Source organism: Seriola aureovittata, chromosome 3 (assembly GCF_021018895.1).
Source record: "Seriola aureovittata isolate HTS-2021-v1 ecotype China chromosome 3, ASM2101889v1, whole genome shotgun sequence".
Lineage (NCBI taxonomy): Eukaryota > Metazoa > Chordata > Actinopteri > Carangiformes > Carangidae > Seriola > Seriola aureovittata.
The window spans coordinates 2,769,796-2,790,417 of NC_079366.1; the positions used below are offsets into that span (position 1 = coordinate 2,769,796).

Here is a 20,622-nt window from a genome sequence, read left to right on the forward strand (position 1 = left end):
AGAAATGTTACTCCCCTCAACTTGACACAACAGAACAGAGACACAGAGAACAGCTCAACAACATCCACCAGACTGGACTGTGTCCATCCTTTCCTCAGGGGCAACTTGAATCCACCCCTACCCCTACCCCTACCCCCACCCCCGGTCACGCCCACTCTGGCCACATATGGCAAACTGTCATCAACATCGTCTACTTTACAGCCAGGAACCACAGCCACATGAGACTCTGTGATCCTGCCTAACAGAGCAGAATGACAGAGACGGCACGAGACAGATGGAGGGAGAGGAGGATAGGAAGATGAGGATGAGGATGGAGAGCTATGTAGGGACATATAGATGCTAGGAGAGGAGGATGTGTAATAATGCATGGGTGGGTGCTACATTTGACCCAGCTCGCTGCTCTTCTAATTTCAAATGTGATTCAACTGGAAAAATTAACAACAGTAAAGGCGAGTGGCTGAGCCGGCTGTCAGTCATTTAAATCGGGAGAGGGGGCGGGTCTCTCTGCCCCCGTGCTTCATGAGGGCGCAGAACGAGCCCTGAGCAGACTCTGAACAGCTGTCGAGTCCTCCGTCCGCGCTCCGCGCTCTCTTGAACCTCCTCCACTTCACGGATTCATCTAACATGTCCCTGCTCCGGTGGGTCCGGGTCCTGGTCTTTGGAGGTAGCAGAGCAGCCTGAGTTGAGTGGGGTCTCCCTGTTGATACAGTATGTCCACAGTCTGACCACAGCTGGAGCACAGACGCTGTTTCGCGGTGCTGAGGGCATCAGGAGTCGCGCGGAGAGCGGAGGTTTCCGAGCCCGTGGAGAGCGATGATGAGGAGGAAGACGCTCTCTGTGGCGGGCTTTTTACTCGCCTGGAAACTAGTCCTGTTACTCAGGTAAGAGCTGGCTTTAACGCACCTGCCTGTTTAACTGTTTGTTGACTAGGTAGAAACGGTGAACCTAAAGAAAAGTTAGACATTCTGTTCCGCTCTCGCACAGGTGAGAAGAGAGAAGCTTGTTTCAGGTGCATTTTAAATTGAATGTGTTTGTGTGGAGGTGCACCTGGACCAGCTGGATCATGGGTCAGTAGCTCCACAGATACTAGCCAGGTCAGTGTGTTTATATATGACATATAAAATCTCTGCAAAAAAGAATTTAATCATATACATCTTTAAATGGCTGATTTTATCTTTTCTATTTAAATATTTACCTATATTTTTGTTCATATTCGTTAGTGATGCATTAGTGATGATGATGATGACTTATTTTAATAATGATATGTCTGTTTGTCTTTTGGGATGTGTATTTTATATATAATTTATTGGAGAGCTATATTGTGTCAGTCTTCACACAGTTGTCACAGCTCTGGAGGTGTCCTCACATACATCACACCAGGTCAATCTAAAATCAATATCTGACTTTAACCCCAATGTTGTGTTATTTTATGGTGATATAACACAACTTATAATAACTTAACATAAGGTAACATACAGACCAGACATGACATGGGATAGAAATTTGGTATCACGACTATAGTGACCAAATTATCACAGTTATCATTATTATCACGGTATTGGTGAAAGTGCTGGAAATGTTTAAAAAGAAATAATTTCACTAAGTGAATATTTGCATTTAAAACGTTAAAAATGTATCATGTCCAGCACATCTATCAGCATCAGCCAACTCTGTAAATAAGGGAATAGCATTTTTTTTCTTCCTGCTATGATGTCTTTCAGACTCCTGTCACCTGACCAGCACGGTGCTGTTAAACCAGAAACACGGCTGCTACACTGCACGGGGATGACAGTGAGCTGCAGCCCTTTTTTAAAAACACACTATCACTGATTGAAGCGTCTCACGCAGAGGCTCAGCGGCTCCAGCTCACTGTCTCTCCTGCATCTGTGTGTGAGCTCTGTGGTCGTGCAACATTTGAACAGAAAGGCAAACTCAGCTGGCAGTGTAAGAGGAATCAATCGCCTTTTTAGCAGGTATAGTCGCATTTAAGAAACCCTCTTATACCCGCTAACTTTGGTGTAAGAGGATGAAAAATCTCAAGACAGGCGCTGTCACTGCCATGTTTTGGGTGACACATTAAGAAACCCACGTTGCTTGCTGCGCACGTGTCTGGGAGACTTTTGCTGGTTGATGCTGTACAGAACCAGAGTCAAATTAATCACAGTAAGTAACCACGGTAATCGACCACGGTTATAGTGATGATTAAAATTTAAACGGTGACACTGTCTGTTTCTATCGTGATATATCGTGAAACCAGTAACTGTGTCGTCTCTAATACAGACGTGCAATACTGCAATGGGACAAAACAACTTACAGCTCTTCCCTATTGTTGATCCATATTTGGACTCTCTCCAGCTTCCTCTCTCAGTCCAAACACAAGCAGGTTAACTCTTAATCACCTGTTAATGTGACTGTGAATGATGGTTTGTCTATATGTGTCAGCCCTGTGATAGACTGGACCAATATTAGCTGGGATTGACCCCTAAAAGGTTGAATGAATCAATGAATCAATGAATGAATAGTTGAAAAGGTTGGCTCGTGAAGTAATTACTTCCGTGCAGAGTTTGGCTCGAGTGTTCAGAGTAGTTTGTGCAGCAGTGGCCACGTCTGGAGGCAGACACGTTGATAGCTGCTCCCTGCTCCTCTCTCAGAAGAGAACAGTGTAGTGATGAATGATACCAGTGATCAGGGTTCACACACCTGCACAGTACCTGTGTGATTGACACAGGGATGTTAATAAGTAACGGTTTAACTGCTAACTGACAATTTTTTTGACCGAATTTTGACCGAATACTATCAGTTATACAATTTAAAATAAATGTGTATAAACTGTATACATATATATATAAATGAGAGACAATCCCCCCTCTTTGGATACTAATCCTCTTGACTGGTGGAAGGCGAATCACATGCGCTTCCTGAGGCTGGCCATAGTGAGGGGCCATCTCTGCATTCCTGGGTCGTCGGCACCATCTGAGTGGGTATTCTCCGCCATAGGCCTCACAGTTAACGCACCAGACTAACCCCACATCATGTCGACTGGTTTCTATTTCTGAACAAAAACCAGTAGACAAGCTGTCCGCTATGCTGAGGACTGAGGTAGGCCTGGCCTGTTTATTTTAGATGTCTGAGAAAAGCGACTATGAGTTGATGTTTGTTCACCTGTTGGCTGTTTTTGATCGTTAATTAGCTGAGAGTGGAGGAGGAGGAGGGGGAGGAGGTTTTCCTTACAGCGATGGAGGATTCAATGTGTTTTTTCATTTTCTTAAACTGTTTACACATTAGAAAGTCTGGCTATTTATTTCAAGTTATAAAGTATTTTCCTACTCGGGAGATCTGGACTATTATGCCGGTTCTGCACATGTAAAAATGAACCCACTATGAAAAAAGAAACATTTGTTGTATTGGTATTTTTTTTTAACGGGTCACAGACACTCGTCCATTCTAAATTGTACATTTTAATCTTGTTGGTTAACGGTTAATGGTCGGTTAACGAGTGTCAGCTATCAATCAGGAAAAAAAATTTCAAAATGAGCATTCCTAGTCTCTTCATCTTCATCTGAAGCTCACTGATGTCTGGGGGAGACCAGAGGTGCTGGGAGGTCTTCAGACCATGGAGGTGAGATCTGGACAATCAACAGAGTAAATCCATTCAGGGTGGAAGACTGAGAGACATTCACAGGCCGGTACTACGACGTGTTCTCAGTACAGGAGGAGAACTACCCAGACCACCAAACCAGCAACCTGACCCAAGGAGAGAAAAAGACTCATCCATGGATACTGACGACCCTGATACCATCAGGGACGTCAGATACCGGTCAGTGTTCTCCAATCCATCAACAGACACTGGATGTTCTCGTCTCACTATACAACGAGAAGAAGGACATGAAATCACTCACAACCTCAGTGGTGATACCTTCTGGTCAGATGACAGCAACCAAAAAAAGAAAACAACACACAAAGAGATTTTTGATACTCAAAGGAGAAGTATGTGGGATCATCTGATATCCTCCAACAGACAACCCTGAAACTCAAACACTTCAGGACTCTGCTTTGACACTGGAAACTGACCTGTCTGATAAATTCAAACTCCTTCAGCTGAGAGAAGTGAGGAGCGGGAGCTAAAGGGAGCTATTGTTAATGACCAGTTCCTGAAGGAAATAAATGAGCACTCTCTCTCATTGTGTATCTGTTTCCATTTGTGTGACAATGTGTTAGTGTCGTCACAACACCAAACTTATGACTCTGATACAATGAAGCTAATGTAAAAATCCTCAGTTATGATTCATATTTAGTTGAAGATGGTTTTCCCACATAAAAAGTCTCATCTCCTCTTACTTCCTGGTTGAGAAACGTGGATAAGGCCTTATGCCACCACCTGCTGTCTCCAGGTGGACAGGTGAAAGAGCAGAGAGCATCAAGATGGTTAGAGGAGGAAACATCAGAGAGACTCAGCCACATGTTTGAGCCTCAGTCTGTTGAGACCAGAACCAGAGACTAGCAGACGGATCAGAATGGTTAGCGTAGTTAGCATCTTTTATTTGTTTATGCTGTTTGTTAGCTTGTAACTGCCAGTGGCTGACACAGTGTTAGTGGTCGTGCTAATGCTAACTCTCTCTCTCTGTACTGACAAGGTTTACAGGTTTATTTAGCCCCGCCCCCTGTCCCCACAACTTGACAGGATTGATTCCTTAGGTTTGTGACGTATGAAACCCTGGCTGTCTGAATCTGTGTTTATGAGACTGTCATTGGTTCACTGCAGTTCAAGGTGGAAACACTCAGTCATGGTGTGGATGATTATTTCACTCATCATATGTCTTGTATTAGATAAAAACATCATATACATATTAACAAGGTTAAACACTGGATTTTCATCAGAGGGTCTTTAAAATTCTGATAGTCTGTGTGACTGTGAAACACTGTTCAGAGAACCTCATTAACTGTCATTTTAAATTAAATGTGACGCAATAGAAAAACATAAAGTGAGCTCAGTGGATCTCAGACCTCCACCTAGCACCTGAAGTAAGTCATTAGTGTTCAGTCCTCTGTAGTGAGCAGCTGATGGTTCTGGTTTAAAGAGGCACACTGAGACTACCTGACTGTTATCTCTGTTCATTATTCTCAGGCTCAGTAAACGTGCAGTTGGTCTGCTGTGAGGTGTTTGTTTTTCTGACTATGACTCTGTACATTTATAACATTAACAACTGGATCGTTGTAAATAATTAGAAGGGGTAACAGTGTTATTGAAGATTTGACATGCATAAGCTATGCATACAATGAAATTAGGAGCACTGCTCCTCCATTAGAGGCATAAAGAGAGATCATTTCTAATGAAATAAAATAATATAAAAATTAAATATGTAGGAAATATTCAGTTGAGTATGTATCATATTGCACAATACTAAATAATATATAATTAGCAGTGTGACATGAATAGCAGTTGATTTGGTGATTATTGCAGAATAACACTACTGCACAAAGTAAAGCAGTCTCAATGTTTGCTTGCGTTGAGTGAGTTAATGGCTTTGGGGAAGAAACTGTCTCTGAGTCTGGAGGTGTTTTGGCAGACCTGTAGCACCTGCCAGCGGGCAACAGCTCAAACAGGTGATGACCGATGTCTTTCGGGGAGGGCAGCCAGCAGCTGATGATTTTCTTTGCTGTGTAGAGCTTTCCTGTCTGCTACTGAGCAGCCTGCGTACTGCACTGGGACGTAGTGCGTCAGTATGCTCTTGATGGTTGCAAGGTAAAAGGCCACCAGCAGTTTCTATCCAGGTTGTTTTTCCTGAGGGGGGTTGGTGTGCAGTCATATGTGTCCAAGAAATACAGTAATGGGCTCAGTATACATCCTTGCGGTGTACCAGTGCTCAGTGTGGTGGTGGAGGAGAGGTGGGGGCCATGTTTGACAGTCTGTGGGCAGCAGTCTTTTACCCAGGCACAGATGGGAGAGGAGAGGCCTCGGTGTCCGGGATGATTGTGTTGAATGCTGAGCTGTAGTCTATGAAGAGCATCCTTACATAGCTTCCCCAGCGTTCTAGGTGGCTCAGTGGGGTGTGTGTGTTGCTATGGCAGTGGGTTCTTCTGTGGACCTGTTTGCTCAGTAGTCAAACTGATATTGGTAAAAGGTGGCAGGTAGGCTGCCTCTGATGTGATGTAGAACCAGTCTGTGTGTGACTGCAACTGTTCTGTCGTTGTTGAGTCCATTTGTTATTAAAGTGTTCAATGTGCCAATGGACGATGATATTGGTGATTGGCACTCATCAGAACGATCTTCGATTGCACATGCCTTTGCAAATGTCAAGAGGATATCTGACTTGTTTTCCCATTAATGTAGTAACTTATTGAGTTGAGGCGGTAATTCTAGTTTATATATCCCTAAATCACAAAATACATTATCTCAAGGCTCTTTACAGAGTCACGTCCAGACATAAGTTCCACCATGAGCAGCACCTGACAGTGAGGAGAAACCTCCAACAGAACCAGAGCAGGTCCACATGTCACACAATAAATCACCTGTTTGATTTATATTTGACATTGACAACTGTTACAGGCAAGTCATTGACGGTCGGCAGGAGCGCTTGTATTTGTAGCCATGCCTCTAGTTTTGTCACCATGAAAGCTGCGCTATGGATATGAGAGATGACACGCCCACCATGTCTGCAGGCAGTGGAAGCAGAGCACATCACACACACACACACACACACACACACACACACACACTCACACTCACACACTTTCGCACCGTTGTGAATTGTTTGGTTCAAAGAAGCTAAATAATGTGGTTAATTTGGATAAGCAGCTAATGGTAATGATTGATTATTATGATGAACAGTGTTGACAGGAAGTGCTTTTATTTTGAAGTGTAAGGAACAGGAAGTAACCTGTTTTGGTTTTTGCTAGCTTATTGATGATGTTATGAAGTGGAGAGGTCGGCTGTACGGGCCTGTTTGTTCATTGCTTGAAGCTCCCACTACACAACATGCACATCAACACAACTTATTAAAACACTGTCATTCTTAAAGTATCAGTACATACAATATCAGGTTTGTAAATTAACATATTCTTCCCAACTTGTTTTAAATTGTTGGATAATGGGTTAGCGTGTTTGTTTCAGTTGCTAACTAGCTTGTTTAGCCTATAGCTAAAGGTTTAAGGTTTGTGATTCAAGTTTCAAATGTGTGTTGGTTCATTGCTGAGAGTTGATAATAAATGTGAAGCCAGGGTCAATACAATTAATGGGAGGCCAGCTGTATGTTAGTCAAACACCGGCTAACTACTTGCTAACGGCACTTTTTACTTTGCTAGCATCTTTGTAAGGGTCACTTCAAACCCAATGCTGTGTTGTTCAGGTAAAACAGACCCAAATATGACATGACATGCTTCACGGTGGGTCTGGTGAACCTCATTAATGACATCACTTCCTGTTACTAGTAAAGAGGCTAAAGTGTGATAAACTTATAAGACCCAGCAGCAGTAAATAAGCAAATTCTGTCTACTCTGTCTCACCCATTCACTTACATAATAGTTGAAAGACAACAGTGGAGAGTCTTCAGGACCAGTCTCTGACTGTCCCTGAGTGTCCCAGCCAAAGTCCAGACCTGAACCCCATAGAATCTGAAGATGACAGTTAACACAGAGACTTACTTGAGTGAAGCTAGAACTGCTGCTGAATGGGGTTTCCTCCTACTTGGATCATGAAAGTCTTGTATGTTTTATTTAGTGGAATGATAGTCAACCAGACAGCTTGAGTTTATTTAAACCTTCTGACCCTCATGCCTGACTACAGGCACTAAGCTGAAGATGAATTCAGGAAGTCAATCAGCTGCTGTATCATGGACATCACTTCACTGATTGCTGATCACCATTGGTTACTGGGGACAAGCGTAGCTGCAGGCTGTATTTTAGTTGGAGGGAATAATATGTGTTGAAGGAGTTTACCACAGATGATGTGAGGTTTCAGGCTCATGAGGTCTTGTCTTTGAAACCCTCAGCAGCAGCCTCACAGTCCCAGCAGGCAGGTCAGTGTCTACTGATATAACACCATTTCCCTGTTCTGTCATGTCTACTCTCTGAGCTCTCCCTTTCCTCCCTCTGCTGCACATCCTTTATTCATGGGACAGCTTTTTGTAGGAATTCATGCATGTTCTCTGTGTTTTACTTTTACATGCTGTAGTGTTTTTTAATTTCAGGCTGGTAACCCAAAAGTTAGAGAAGCTTTAGCATAAAAAGCAGCTGAAAAGATCAAAGCCACAGTAAATCTTCTTAGAGGGTCATGGATGGATTCAAAGACAAAATTTAACAGGCTTATGGTCTGTCATTCAATGGTAGCTGGACCAGATCTGCATCCAGCTTGTCGGTCCTGCATAATACTCCAAGTCTTTGTTTCTGCCTATTCCCGGTTGTATTTTCTCTTTGTGTGAAAGCAGCGAGGCGTTATCTACGGTCACTGCTCATATCATACTACAGCAGTGGCTGAGCACCAATGTATTAGTTTAAGCAGACATATGCATTCAGCAGCTGTATATTTGTGTGCATTTGTGCTTTGTGTTCAGCATGAGTGAAGACAGAGAAGTTTATGTAACTGCTGATTTCATAAACGGTTGTCTCTAAAGTGTGTGTCTGAGAGTCTGCTGTATGTAACACCTCTACTCCTTAAATTAAGCTGTATTTACACATGGAAACTGTAGCACCATGACCATAGGTGTAGTGCTGCAGGAGCGCACTGGAACAGCGCTCCGCCATGTTTTTTCTCAGACAGACCGTATTTACATTTTTAAGCGCTTGAAGATCCGATCATCACTAAAGCTTATGTCACATAGAGAGCTAATAAAAACTGATGAAATGGTCAAAGTTGTCATATTGACATATCAGTCATGCACTGAGTAACACTCAAGGAAACGTTCCACCTTAAGTGTCATGTAGCATTCACAAAGCATTTTATCTTACCAGTAATAGTACTGCTATGTCACGCAAAAAGATTTTAACTACAAGTTTTCTCCTAAGTCCTCTTCACAAAGCTGCTGAGACCAACTTTTAGTAAGGAACTACTCCGTTGCTGTGGCTGACATCAATTTTCATGGACGAGCTCGCTTGCAGGAACCACAGCAATTGGAAGATGAAAGACCGTCTGTGCCGGTGAAAACGCATCTGCAACATCCCGCAGTAATAATAAAAAAAGAAAATACTGAGAAATAAATGAATGCAAATGAAATAATAACAGATTAGGAGCTGTTTACAAAAGTAGTTCATTCTCCAAAATGCATCTGTATGATCAGGTTTGTGTTGGGAGAATTTAATTTTACTATAAAAACATTTAATTTTCTCAATGGGAAATCAAAAAAAACGAACCTGTCCTAGATGACCTAACTAAAGCAAACTGCTAGACTATTAGCCACAGTCTGTTGTAGCTGTACCTGTTGTAATGTAGCTGTGGTCCCAGCTGTGGGTTGAGGTGTGTGAGGATTTCCCCTGACCCCCACCAGGTGACATCCAGCTGGAATATGAACAAACAGCTGATCAGGTCACTCTCCATGAAGATCCATGACTCTGTGTGAAGATCCTGGACACTGAACAACAACTTCTACAACTGTACAGGCAGCATCAACACAACCTGTATGTGGATGGTGTGATTTTGTTTTCCTGTTTACAAACACGTCCTCGTCTTGTGATGGTGTAGTAATTATTACATGCGTTCCATCTCTGGCAGTGATCACAGCAGGTAGACCGACCATGAAGCCGCTTTATTTCTCTGTAGTTGTTGAACATCTAAAAGAAATCGTATGAACTGTCCTGTGATGTCGGGTCAGAGCGCAGTTATTGTTTGGCGAATAGATCGGCTTTTCTCTGTTGCCAAGTAACGCAGTGTAATTTCCGCACTGATGGGGTTGTTTCGGTTGGTTGGAGATGTTACTGCATCCTTCACAAACACAACAACGATCATTATTCCCTTGTGATTGAGTCAGTATCTTTTAAATTAAATTCAGCATCGTGTAAGGTTTCCAGAACGCTGTGACGTGGAATGACAGCAGCTCTTTATGATTTGGTCTTAGTTAGTTAGGAGTCCTCTCGACTACTTCTAACTTCTCCCTCTTAGGAGCTACTTTTAGTGCTAAGATGCTTTGTGAATAGTCCTACATTTAAAAAAAAAAGGGAGTCCTAAAGGTTGGACTGACACACCCATTATTTTAAGACTATCTCCTAAATCGCAGTTTAGGAGCTACTTTTAGCCGCAGGATGCTCTGTGACTACAGGCCCTGATCATGTGATCATAGTTGACTGATCTATGTAAACTTGCCACCATAGGATTTCTGGTGTGATCACAGTGATGATGATGATGATGGAACAAGATCACATGACTCATTCACAGAGTCATTTCAGTTGATGGGTAAATGAGGATTAAAATGATTAGCTGTCCCTTGTTGCTGTGATCTCATCTCCTCTGTTTTGATGACAGACAGGAAGTGCTCGGCATTAGCCTTTTCAAAGTATAGCATTTTTCCAGTGGGTGTCCCTGAATATTTCCTCATACACTAGTGAAATGTCTTCAGTTTCACAATGACAATTTTATTTAAATTTGCTTTGACATGATGTTTTTCCTCCTTCAAACACCCTTCCTGATGAAGGATCACTCTGTGTACACATTGTGATATGTGATGAAGGTTTGTTTCAGCCTCAGGAGGATATCACAAAAAGCAGGACTCATGGTTCACATGAGGTCCGGAGGCTCCACGTTCTTTCATTTCATTTATTAGTGCAGGGGAATTAAAGCAGTACAAACATGTGAGCCAGCGGCCTCAAAGTCCCAGAGCGCTCAACTCTGTCAGCTCATACACTCTGTATTTATCTAACAGTTCAGAGCTGTTGGCTCTCTGTAATTCTACAATCCAGCAACAATGAGTGTGACAAGTACAAATACAAACAGATGAATAATCAGAAGTGCTGAGTCCAGATCCACTGTAGCATCAAACATCATATAACCCTCAGACACCGAGCTGCACAACCTGGGGATGACTCAGGTGTAACTCTAGCTGCAGTGAAGTTTATCCTGTTTATTATGGAACAACATGATTACCAATAATTATCTGTAAACCTTAATTAGCTTGTACACTGCTGGATGAATGTGGAGGTGTTTAATGTGATGCACACTGTGACCACAAATATAAGACCTACTTCCACAAGTCCACTCTCTGTCCTCACTTGGTCACACCTGTACAGTATGTGACTGTACGTTACTGTGTGTGACTGTACGTGAGTGTATGTGACTTATGGCTGCTCGATTATGGCAACAATAATAATCACAATTATTTTGATCAATATTTAGATCACGATTATTCAACACAATTTGTCATTGACTTTGGAAAAAAACATATATATATATATATATATATATATATATAATATTAAAAAATGTATTTCAAAACCAAAAAGTGTCTCTATGTAGTTATTTTCGTTATACACAAAATAAGTAAAAGATATGAGTGTGGGATACCACCCCCCACCCCCCACCCCTTCCCCACCAATGACCTGAAACTGAATTTCTAAACGACAGTTCAGATGATGCTCTGTCCATTTCAGATTGAATTAAAGAACACACCCAGAACAATCAGCTGGATAAAGGTCAGTTTTCATCATTAACCCATTTTAATATAATGTAGTTAACTCTGTTAACTCTGGCTCCAGGCTGTCAATACAAAACACACTTGACGCAACGACGGATGAGCTACGAGATAGTTGGTCAACAACTCTACATTTCACAGTCTGTATGTGACGGACGTTCACTGGAGGCGTCTAGAGGTCGCTAGTGTTTCTGTCCTTAAATGAAAAAGTGCTGCATGGTGCTCCAAGGTGTGTGACAGCGCTGCCCTGCCCCTCACACACAGAGTCAGAAAGAGATGCAGATGAACTTCTGCGTAGGGAACAGTGAACATGCATCATAGACAAATGTCTGTCACAATAATAGTTTTCTCTCAGTTATCTTGTTTTTATTATCGCTGGAGGCCAAAATCTAATCGTAATCGAAAATAACATTTGATTAATTGCCCGGACCTAATGTGACTATACGTGACTGTATGTGAGTGTATGTTACTGTGTGGTACTGTATATGACTGTATGTGAGTGTATGTGACTATGTGAGTGTATGTGACTGTATATGAGTGTATGTGACTGTATGTAAGTGTATGTCAATGTATGTGAATGTATGTTACTGTATGTGACTGTATGTTATTGTATGTGAGTATATGTGACTGTGACTGTATGTGTGTATGTTACTGTATGTGACTATTTGAGTGTATGTCAGTGTGTGTGAGTTTATGTGACTTAATGTTACTGTATATGAGTGTATTTGAGTGTTTGTGAGGGTATGTGAATTTATGTGAGTGTGAGTGTATGTGATTCTATGTGACTGTATGTGTGTATGTTACTGTATGTGACTGTATTTGAGTGTATGTCAGTGTGTGTGACTGTATTTGACTGTTTGTGAGTTTATGTGACTTAATGTTACTGTATATAAGTGTATGTGAGTGTTTGTGAGGGTATGTGACTTTATGTTACTGTATATGAGTGTATATAACTGTATGTTAGTGTATGACTAAAGATGGGACTGTATGTGAGTGTTTGTGACTGTATGTGACTGTATGTGAGAAGATGTGACTTTATATGACTATGTGAGTGTTTGTGGTTTATGTGAGTGTATATTATTGTATGATAATGTATATGAGTGTTTGTGACTGTATGTGACTGTATGTGAGTGAGTGTATGTGAACGTGTGACAATGTTACTGTATGTGATTTTATGTGAGTTTATATGACTGTATGTGACTGTATATGATTCTGTGTGACTTTATGTGTGTGTTACTGTATGTGACTGTATTTGAGTGTATGCGAGTGTATGGTACTGCATGTGACTGTATGTCATTGTATATGATTCTATGTGACTGTATGTGTGTATGTCAGTGTGTGTGACTGTATTTGAGTGTATGTGAGTTTATGTGACTGTGTGTGTGTGTGTTTATGTGAGTGTGAGTGTATGTGATTATATGTGACTATGTGAGTGTATGTGAGTGTATGTGAGTGTATGTGAGTGTTTGTGAGTGTGAGTGTTTGTGAGTATATGTGACTGCATGTGCATGTATGTGAATATATGGATGATGGTGGTTATAAAATTAGGATTCTTGCAGCAGCAAAGCTGCATCTCTGCCATCCAACATCAATTTATTGTGAAGCTAGCTATGCGGTAACATTAGCATTACATTCGTCAGTCAGATGAATGTAAAGCTGTACCTGTGAATGGAGACATTAGTGATATTAGATGTTACAGTGAAAGTACATTAACTGTAGAGATTGTTCTTCGTAAATGTTGTGCATTTCAAACACGTGAAAGAAATCAAACCTTGGAACATTACATTTAGTCTGCCATGTGTGGAACACCAGTTTTCAAAGCTGAATTGTTCCTTGATAAAATAATAAAACCTCAATCAGATATAAAATTACAGTTGTAGTGAATGGATGGATGGCAAAGTATAGAAATGAAAAAGAAACACACTGAAAAACATTGTTCCTTTCTGACAATGACAGTGACATTAATCACAGTTACCTAGCAACAACGTTTCACTCACTTCGCAAACTACTTCCAAAACTTTCCCAGTCAAAATAGTACGGCCGTCCGCCAGCAATAATAGTCCCCTGGCAACCGGGACCAATACTATAGACGGATCACTGCTCACTTCAGTTGTGGAATAATTTGCATTCGTGGTATGGACAGGGGTCGAGTTAACCCAGTATCTTCTGTCATTGACTGAATGATGGAAAAATCTGAAGGCCGAGGATCATGTTGACAGATTCAAGCAGAGTGTTGACAGCTGGTTATGGGAAGAGGGCCGTGGAGCCCACTACACAGAGGGGTGCAGCTGAAAGGGCGCATGCTGTGGGATTTCCTCCAGGTGAAGCAAGTGCTTTTCAAGACAGAGAAATCCCCCATCCAGAGTCCTTTCGACCTCATATCACTTCCCTGAGAGAAATGTTCCCCAACATCAAAACTATGACTGAAGTGGTGCTGATAATTCAAGTGTCTAGTGTGGCAGCAGTGTGTGAGTTCAGCCTTCAGAACAGAATTAAAACAGGCATGAGAAGTGGTCTGTCTGAGACAAAGATGCAAACCTAATAACAGTCACCTCTGCAGCGTTCTGTCTTGATGCACCCAGTTTAAATCCATGAAGGAAGGTCCCAGTTCAGGCTACAACAGGGTAATTGAGTTCAGTTTCATTTCATGTCAATAGTTTGTTCATATCCTAAGTGTAATAGTCTAATTCAGTAAAATTGCATTGCTCATTAAAAATAATTCACCTGGTTCATGTGGTGTTTACACGATCACTGTCTGTGTTCAATCAATGTACAATCCAAAGTTGTTTTTGAAAATTAAATGTTATTAAATAGGATATGTCTCATTATCATTAAAAATGTAAATGAAAGTGACGGTAATAAGTTTGCGACCCTGTCAAAATGACGGACAACAAGAAAGTCTAACTCAACCTCTAGTTATGGCTTTGGTATTTGTGTTGACCGGTCTGAGCCACCATACATTAATATAAATACATATTTAAATTACTGACACCTGCTGTGTTGTGTGTGTGTGTGTGTGTTCACAAGGAGAATCAGTGAATCAGTGCTTGTTGCTGCTGTTGTAGCAATAAACTCTACAAAAATAAGGAAACAAACCACACGTCGTGTTTGTGTGTGTGTGCGTGCCTCTGTTGTAACGATGCATGTCACACTTGTTACTGCTGAGGGAAACATTTGGCTGAAACCACAGTTAAGTGCTGCTCTGCCCAGTGCTGTGTTTGTGAGGAGGGGGGGGGGGGGGGGGGTTGTTTCCTCACTAAATGAACATTTGGCTGAAGGCAGTAGTTGACCCCGTCCCTGTCACAGCACTGGGCTGTCCTAGGCTGTAATGCCAGAAATACCCCAGGGGTAGCTGGGAAATGTAGTTTGTTATGTACGTGTTAATCCAGCAGCTAATTAGTCTGAACAAGTACTAGAGCTGTAAATAGACTGGAGAGGCTCCACGGCAACACAAGAGTCCTCATCACAACCCAAGATGAGAAACTCAATAAGTGTGACTTTAAGTGAGGATGAGACAGGAGTGATGCTGAGGTCAGAGGTAACAGAAGTCCATCCACACGCGTGTTGAAGCAATTCTCTGCACAAAATGAAATGAATCACATGGCAGTTCATATGCATCTCAGTGTGTGTTTGTGTGTGTGTGTGTGTGTGTTCTCTATGAGAAGGTGATCAGCTGTTTGTAGTTGCGTAGGCGAGTCCTCCTGTTTGCATGTTTGAGATGCCCCAGGAGAACCCCCACCCACTGTGCTGCATTATGTGCTGATACATTATGGATTTGTGAATGTGCTCGTGCTTGAGGTAACAGTCGCCTGCAGCGGATGATCACATCTTCCAAATGTGGAGCAGTGGCTGGAGACCGTGGTCGTGTCAGTGCACCAGCTGATGACTGTTTCCTCTCTGTGTTGTCAGAGGAGCTGAAACAACGAGCCGCTGTGTCTGAGTGAAGCAGAGCACACACATGCATCCATATTTCAGCGTGGAGACGCATCGTCCACAGTAGATGTAGATCAGCAGCCCTCATACAGAAGACAGTCTGTCAGTGGCCCCTTTCCTCCTCCTCCATCAGTATTTCTGTCCCCTCTCCTCCTCCATCAGTGTCTCTGAGTGTCTCCTCATGTGCAGTCGGGTTGTGTCGGTTGAACCAAGCGGCAACCTCTAAGGTTGGAAAAAAAAAGGCCAACACGGAAGTAGCAAAAACTGCATTTCTTCAAATGGCTGCTTGAGGCTGGCTCCAACAGTGAGTCAGTCCCTATAGAGTCCCTGTTAAAAAGTCCAACAGCAGAAATAAACATGTTTATAACCTGGTACAAAAAATGGTTTTGGTCTCTATAGCTATTTTCCTCCTTCATGACAACTGTACTGGGGTGGAATTTTTACATAACTCATCTGTTTACATCTATTAAGGCTTAAAGTTATGGAGAATTGAGGGCATGCCATTTTGAGTGACAGGTGAGTTAATACCTGCAACACGCCGGCATGCACTGAAGTCTCGGCTCGACACGCACCCCTCCTCTTTGCCCAAGTTTTGGATTAGCCGGAGCGTTTGGTGGAGTCTGGTACTGGCAGCATTGCAACGACGGAATGACTACGCAGGACTACGTCCATTTTTATTTACAGTCTATGTATACATGTAATGAAAGTAGTTTATTTGCTGTAATTGAGGCGAGGCTCAGTGTGTTGGAAGCACTCCTCCTCTTCCTTGCAGTTGCCGAGCAGCAATGAAACCAGAGCAGCTCGGTGGACTGCCCGTAACAAGAGGTGTAGCCCTATGCCCCCGGTCAGCATCCATACATGGTCCAGACCTGAACCAGGTTTATACCCAGGCTGGTTGAATGCCATTGGACTGTTGAACAGTTGAGACTGTTTACAGCTTATTGCTCATCAAAGATGATCAAGGTGATTCATTTTAATTGACAGAGTAACGTGTCAGTAAAATGATATATTCATATTCATATTATATATTAAAGAGCACAGAGAAGGTGAAGGTATATTTATTAAACAGAATCCTGCACAAGTTTATCAGCAATCACTGGTCGTTGGACATGTGGTCCAAAACCAGAACACTGACATTACCTCCCTTCATCATAAACACTACAGCACTAACTGATGTCTGCAGACAGTGTGTAATTCCACAGTGATTTTAGTGCCATGCTCTGATTCATGAGAAGAGCATGAAATAGTTTCATCAGAGTCGTTTGATATAGATGATGAAAACGTTTATCAGCCTAAAATCTAAAGATGCAGAGAAAAGTTCAGTGCAAGCAGGTGACGGGGGTTTTGTGGACACACCAACTTTTTAAAATTCTCTTTAATGTCAGTTGACTTTCTGAAAGCCCCGAATACATTTCACTCAGACTCTACAATAATGGATCCCCGGTCATTTTCCTGTTCTTAGCTGAGAGTATGTTGCATGCTTGTTGCCATGCTGATAGAGATAGGGTGTTATGTAATCATAGGGATAAACCAAGGTCTCCCAGGCACACTCGGTATGGCCAGATGCAAAAGGCCTCTTCTCTCTGTCTCTTCGTGTCGGCTTCATGGGGATGTTTTGTTGCATAATCAGAGAGCTAGTTATAAATAATTCTGTCAGCACTTCAAACCTCTCCCAGACAGGGCTGGGCTTTTTAGCATCTTAGCTGCAGAGAGCAGGTGATATGTTGTTTCTGTGTTCAGATGAGTGCTGATGCTGATCCTTAATCTGGGCCTGTTGTTACTGTGTTTCAACAAATCATTTTTGCATCTGCAGCAACAGAACCTGAACGTCCACATCCAGCATCACAGTATCTTTCATTATTTATGAGCTAGAATCCTATTTTTATACATGTTAAATAAATGTGGCATTATCGTCACGTCATTATCATGTATTTGTGTCTCTTTGTTTTGACTGTGATTATACCTAGAGCTGAATGATCAGATGTTGTGAGACAAGTCACGATCTAAAAACAAATTTTATTTTGAAAAATATAAAGATGATGATGATGTGATGTTGGCTGGGGTCTGTACCAAACAAGCTTGTCTGGATTTGCAGGCCGGGGCATCTCTAGCACCACGATGCTTCATTTATAAAGGTTTGTTGTTGTGACATATTTTACAGCTGCTTTGATTTGGATGTTGAACTTGACCACATTGTGATTTCAATAATACTTTGATTTAGGCTTATATTTGATAATATCAAAAACCATGATATTTTCAGCAATATGCAATATTTTTCATGATATTAGCAAAAAAAATATTTCTCTTGCTATATTATAAAGAAAACCCCTGAAACATAACCCCTGCTAACGTTACAGACACAAACCATTTTTCGTTGCGATCAACATCTCACCTGTGTGGAAGCTACCAGGTGTTATTTTGCACCAATGTGGACAATTTTGGTAAAATTTGACTGAAGTTGCTTCATCCTGACTGCACAGTGCGGGACATACTGCACATATAAGTGTTCGGCAGCGCGGTCAATAACAGGGTTACTGCAAAAGACATTCTCTCTCCGTGGAGCTGTCACTGCTAGCAAGACCCGTTAGCGGTGCCAGGCTAGCTGTAGCCGGTGTGCTGTTGTTATCACTCCTTGTTGTCTTTGTTTGTTTAGTGAATCCAATAGGGAGCTCATGTCCTTTTCAGGGGAGCCGTGCTCCCCTTTGCTCCCCTGTGATTCGAACCATGCTTCACCGTCACCACCATAAACTTCAACTTGTAGTTCGATTTAGCTCTGACCTCTTGTACAAAAGCCTTTCCTCTGACACAGTTAGTGACAGTTTGTATAAACACAACGAGGCAGTAAAGGTGGACTGGTGAGTAAATCCATTTTCATGTTCAATGTGACGATGTTTAACGTCCCAGACAAGCTCTGTAGTCTCTGTAGTAGATGTACTCTGATGTTCAGAGTCATTGTCCTGTAGCATCAGCAGCTTCTCCTGACCTTCAGCAGGTGGACACACACACAGACATGATCCTGGAAGAGACCTGGATAAACTTGATGATGTGGAGCTGGTCCAGGTCCAGAGACCCAGATTGTGATGCTCCCTCCACCCGGCTCCACCTGTGAGAGGATGTTTTCCTGTGAAACATGAGGAGACCTGTTCACAGCAGCTCTAAACCACACCTCCAATCTGGTTTCACTGACTGACTCCAGGTCTGATAACTCCTGACTCCAGCTAGCTTCTGTTCATGTCATTAGTCTGTTGCAGCTACACTGTGGATGTTTGAATCAGAACAACACAGTGATTGTTGTGTTAGTGTGTTAGTTAAACAGATTGTGTTCGTTCATTGTTGTAACTCGGATGAAGATCTGATCAGATGTTAGACACATTCATAAATAAATGAAGGTAAATCTAAAGGTCACTGACCTCTGTTACAGTGGTCAGAGATCAGACTCACTCTTCCTCTGGGCTGTAACAACATAACCACAGTCCCCCAGTGATGTGACTCCTACCACAGGGTTGAGCTCATCACTGCCATCACCACACTTTCTGTTGGTTCAAAGTTACAAGATTGAATGTGGTGTGTGATCTGAAATATTAACACAATAACCACTGTTCAGTTATCATCACTGTCTGTCTCACACACACACACACACACACACAAACACACACACACACACACACACACTGGGACTGGGAAACTGATCCAGGACCTGTAAAGAAATCTTTAAAGATTTTTTGATGGCAGGATTTCTTCTGGTGTGTGTGTGTGTGTGTGTGTGTGTGTGTGTGTGTGTGTGTGTGTGTGTGTGTGTGTGGTGTGTGTGTGTGTGTGTGTGTGTGTGTGTGTGTGTGTGTGTGTGTGTGTTTTATTTCCAGAATCAGTGGCAATACCCAGCCCTAGTCTAAACTACAACTCATGTACCACACCATGGTTCATGTCACTCACACAACAGCCACAACAGACATAGATACACATACACAAAATGCTGTTGGCGTGTGTTATTTCCACACACCAATGAGACTGTGGTGAATGAACAGGTGTGGGAGGAGTATCATCAGGTGTGTCTGATTTGAGATGTCTAATTGTCTCCCTCTCTCCACCTGCCTCCTTGTCTCTCTCCTCATTTTGCAGTCATGGGGGGGGGGGCTAGAGAAAACACACACAGCTCAGAGTCATGAGCACCTCAAATGACAGACACACACTTGTGGTGTAAGAACAGGAAGAGAAAGACTGAACCAGTGAAGAAGAAGAAACTTCACACAGTAGCTGAGCTTGAGTCACCAAACACACACTCACTGATGTGACCGTGTTGATCTGTTCTGTGATGACATGATGATAAATTGTAAATGTGCTTTCATCAGATCTGATCCAAAATTATTATTTTGTTTACAAACAGGGCGAGAAGAATCCGAAGTCCCAGACCCACAATGTCACAAAGTGTTGTCCTGTTCCTCTTTATACCATTTTGAGCCCTCGCAGCCTCTCGCACTCAGTCATGTGAGGGTTCAGGGCTTAGGCCTTAGGGGGGACATTGGGATTGGCCCCAGCAAATCTGCAGAAATTCCCTCTAGGTGTTATGAGGATGAGACAAACAACCTGAGGACGTCAGACCCGCAGCCTCCGTGTTTCATGCAGAGCCAAAGAAACAGAACGAGCTGCTAGAGTCTCTTTAACCTGAACTGTGCTGTACGTTCTTCACCACCAGTGATCAGACTCAGTCTTGTCACTTGTGTGCTGCACATCAGCTGTGGTTTACTCTGCAAATGACTGAAGTGAACAAATATTGTGTTGACTAGTCCACTTAGAGATAGAGATGCACTGATGGATCAGCTGTGATCGGTGACCGGCCGATCAGTCTCAGATATCGTCACATTTACACTCTGTGGTGATCACCCAAATATGGGGAAATGAATATGTTTTTGTTGTGTGTGGTTTGGTGTGTTTCACTCACCTACACATCCCACCAGTCCTGCAGCCAGTCAAATGGCCTTGATTTTCCGGCTCTCAGTCCAGCCCTGTGATGTTCCTTTCAGGTTGTGACACAAAATCTGTATCAGAGGTTCATTCATTCATTCCTTCATTTGGGTTA

General features: G+C 42.4%; 1 protein-coding gene across 4 annotated transcripts in view; it reads left to right on the forward strand.

Moving 5' to 3' along the window:
- Positions 1-291: 291 nt before the first annotated feature.
- Positions 292-20,622, forward strand: part of glra3 (glycine receptor, alpha 3) — a 59,369-nt gene continuing 39,038 nt past the window's right edge. For all 4 annotated transcript variants that reach the window (XM_056372913.1, XM_056372914.1, XM_056372915.1 and 1 more), the window contains exon 1: positions 292-881. In XM_056372913.1, coding sequence (XP_056228888.1) covers positions 814-881 — 68 coding nt within the window. In that variant the 5' untranslated portion in view covers positions 292-813. The remainder of the gene's footprint in view (positions 882-20,622) is intronic.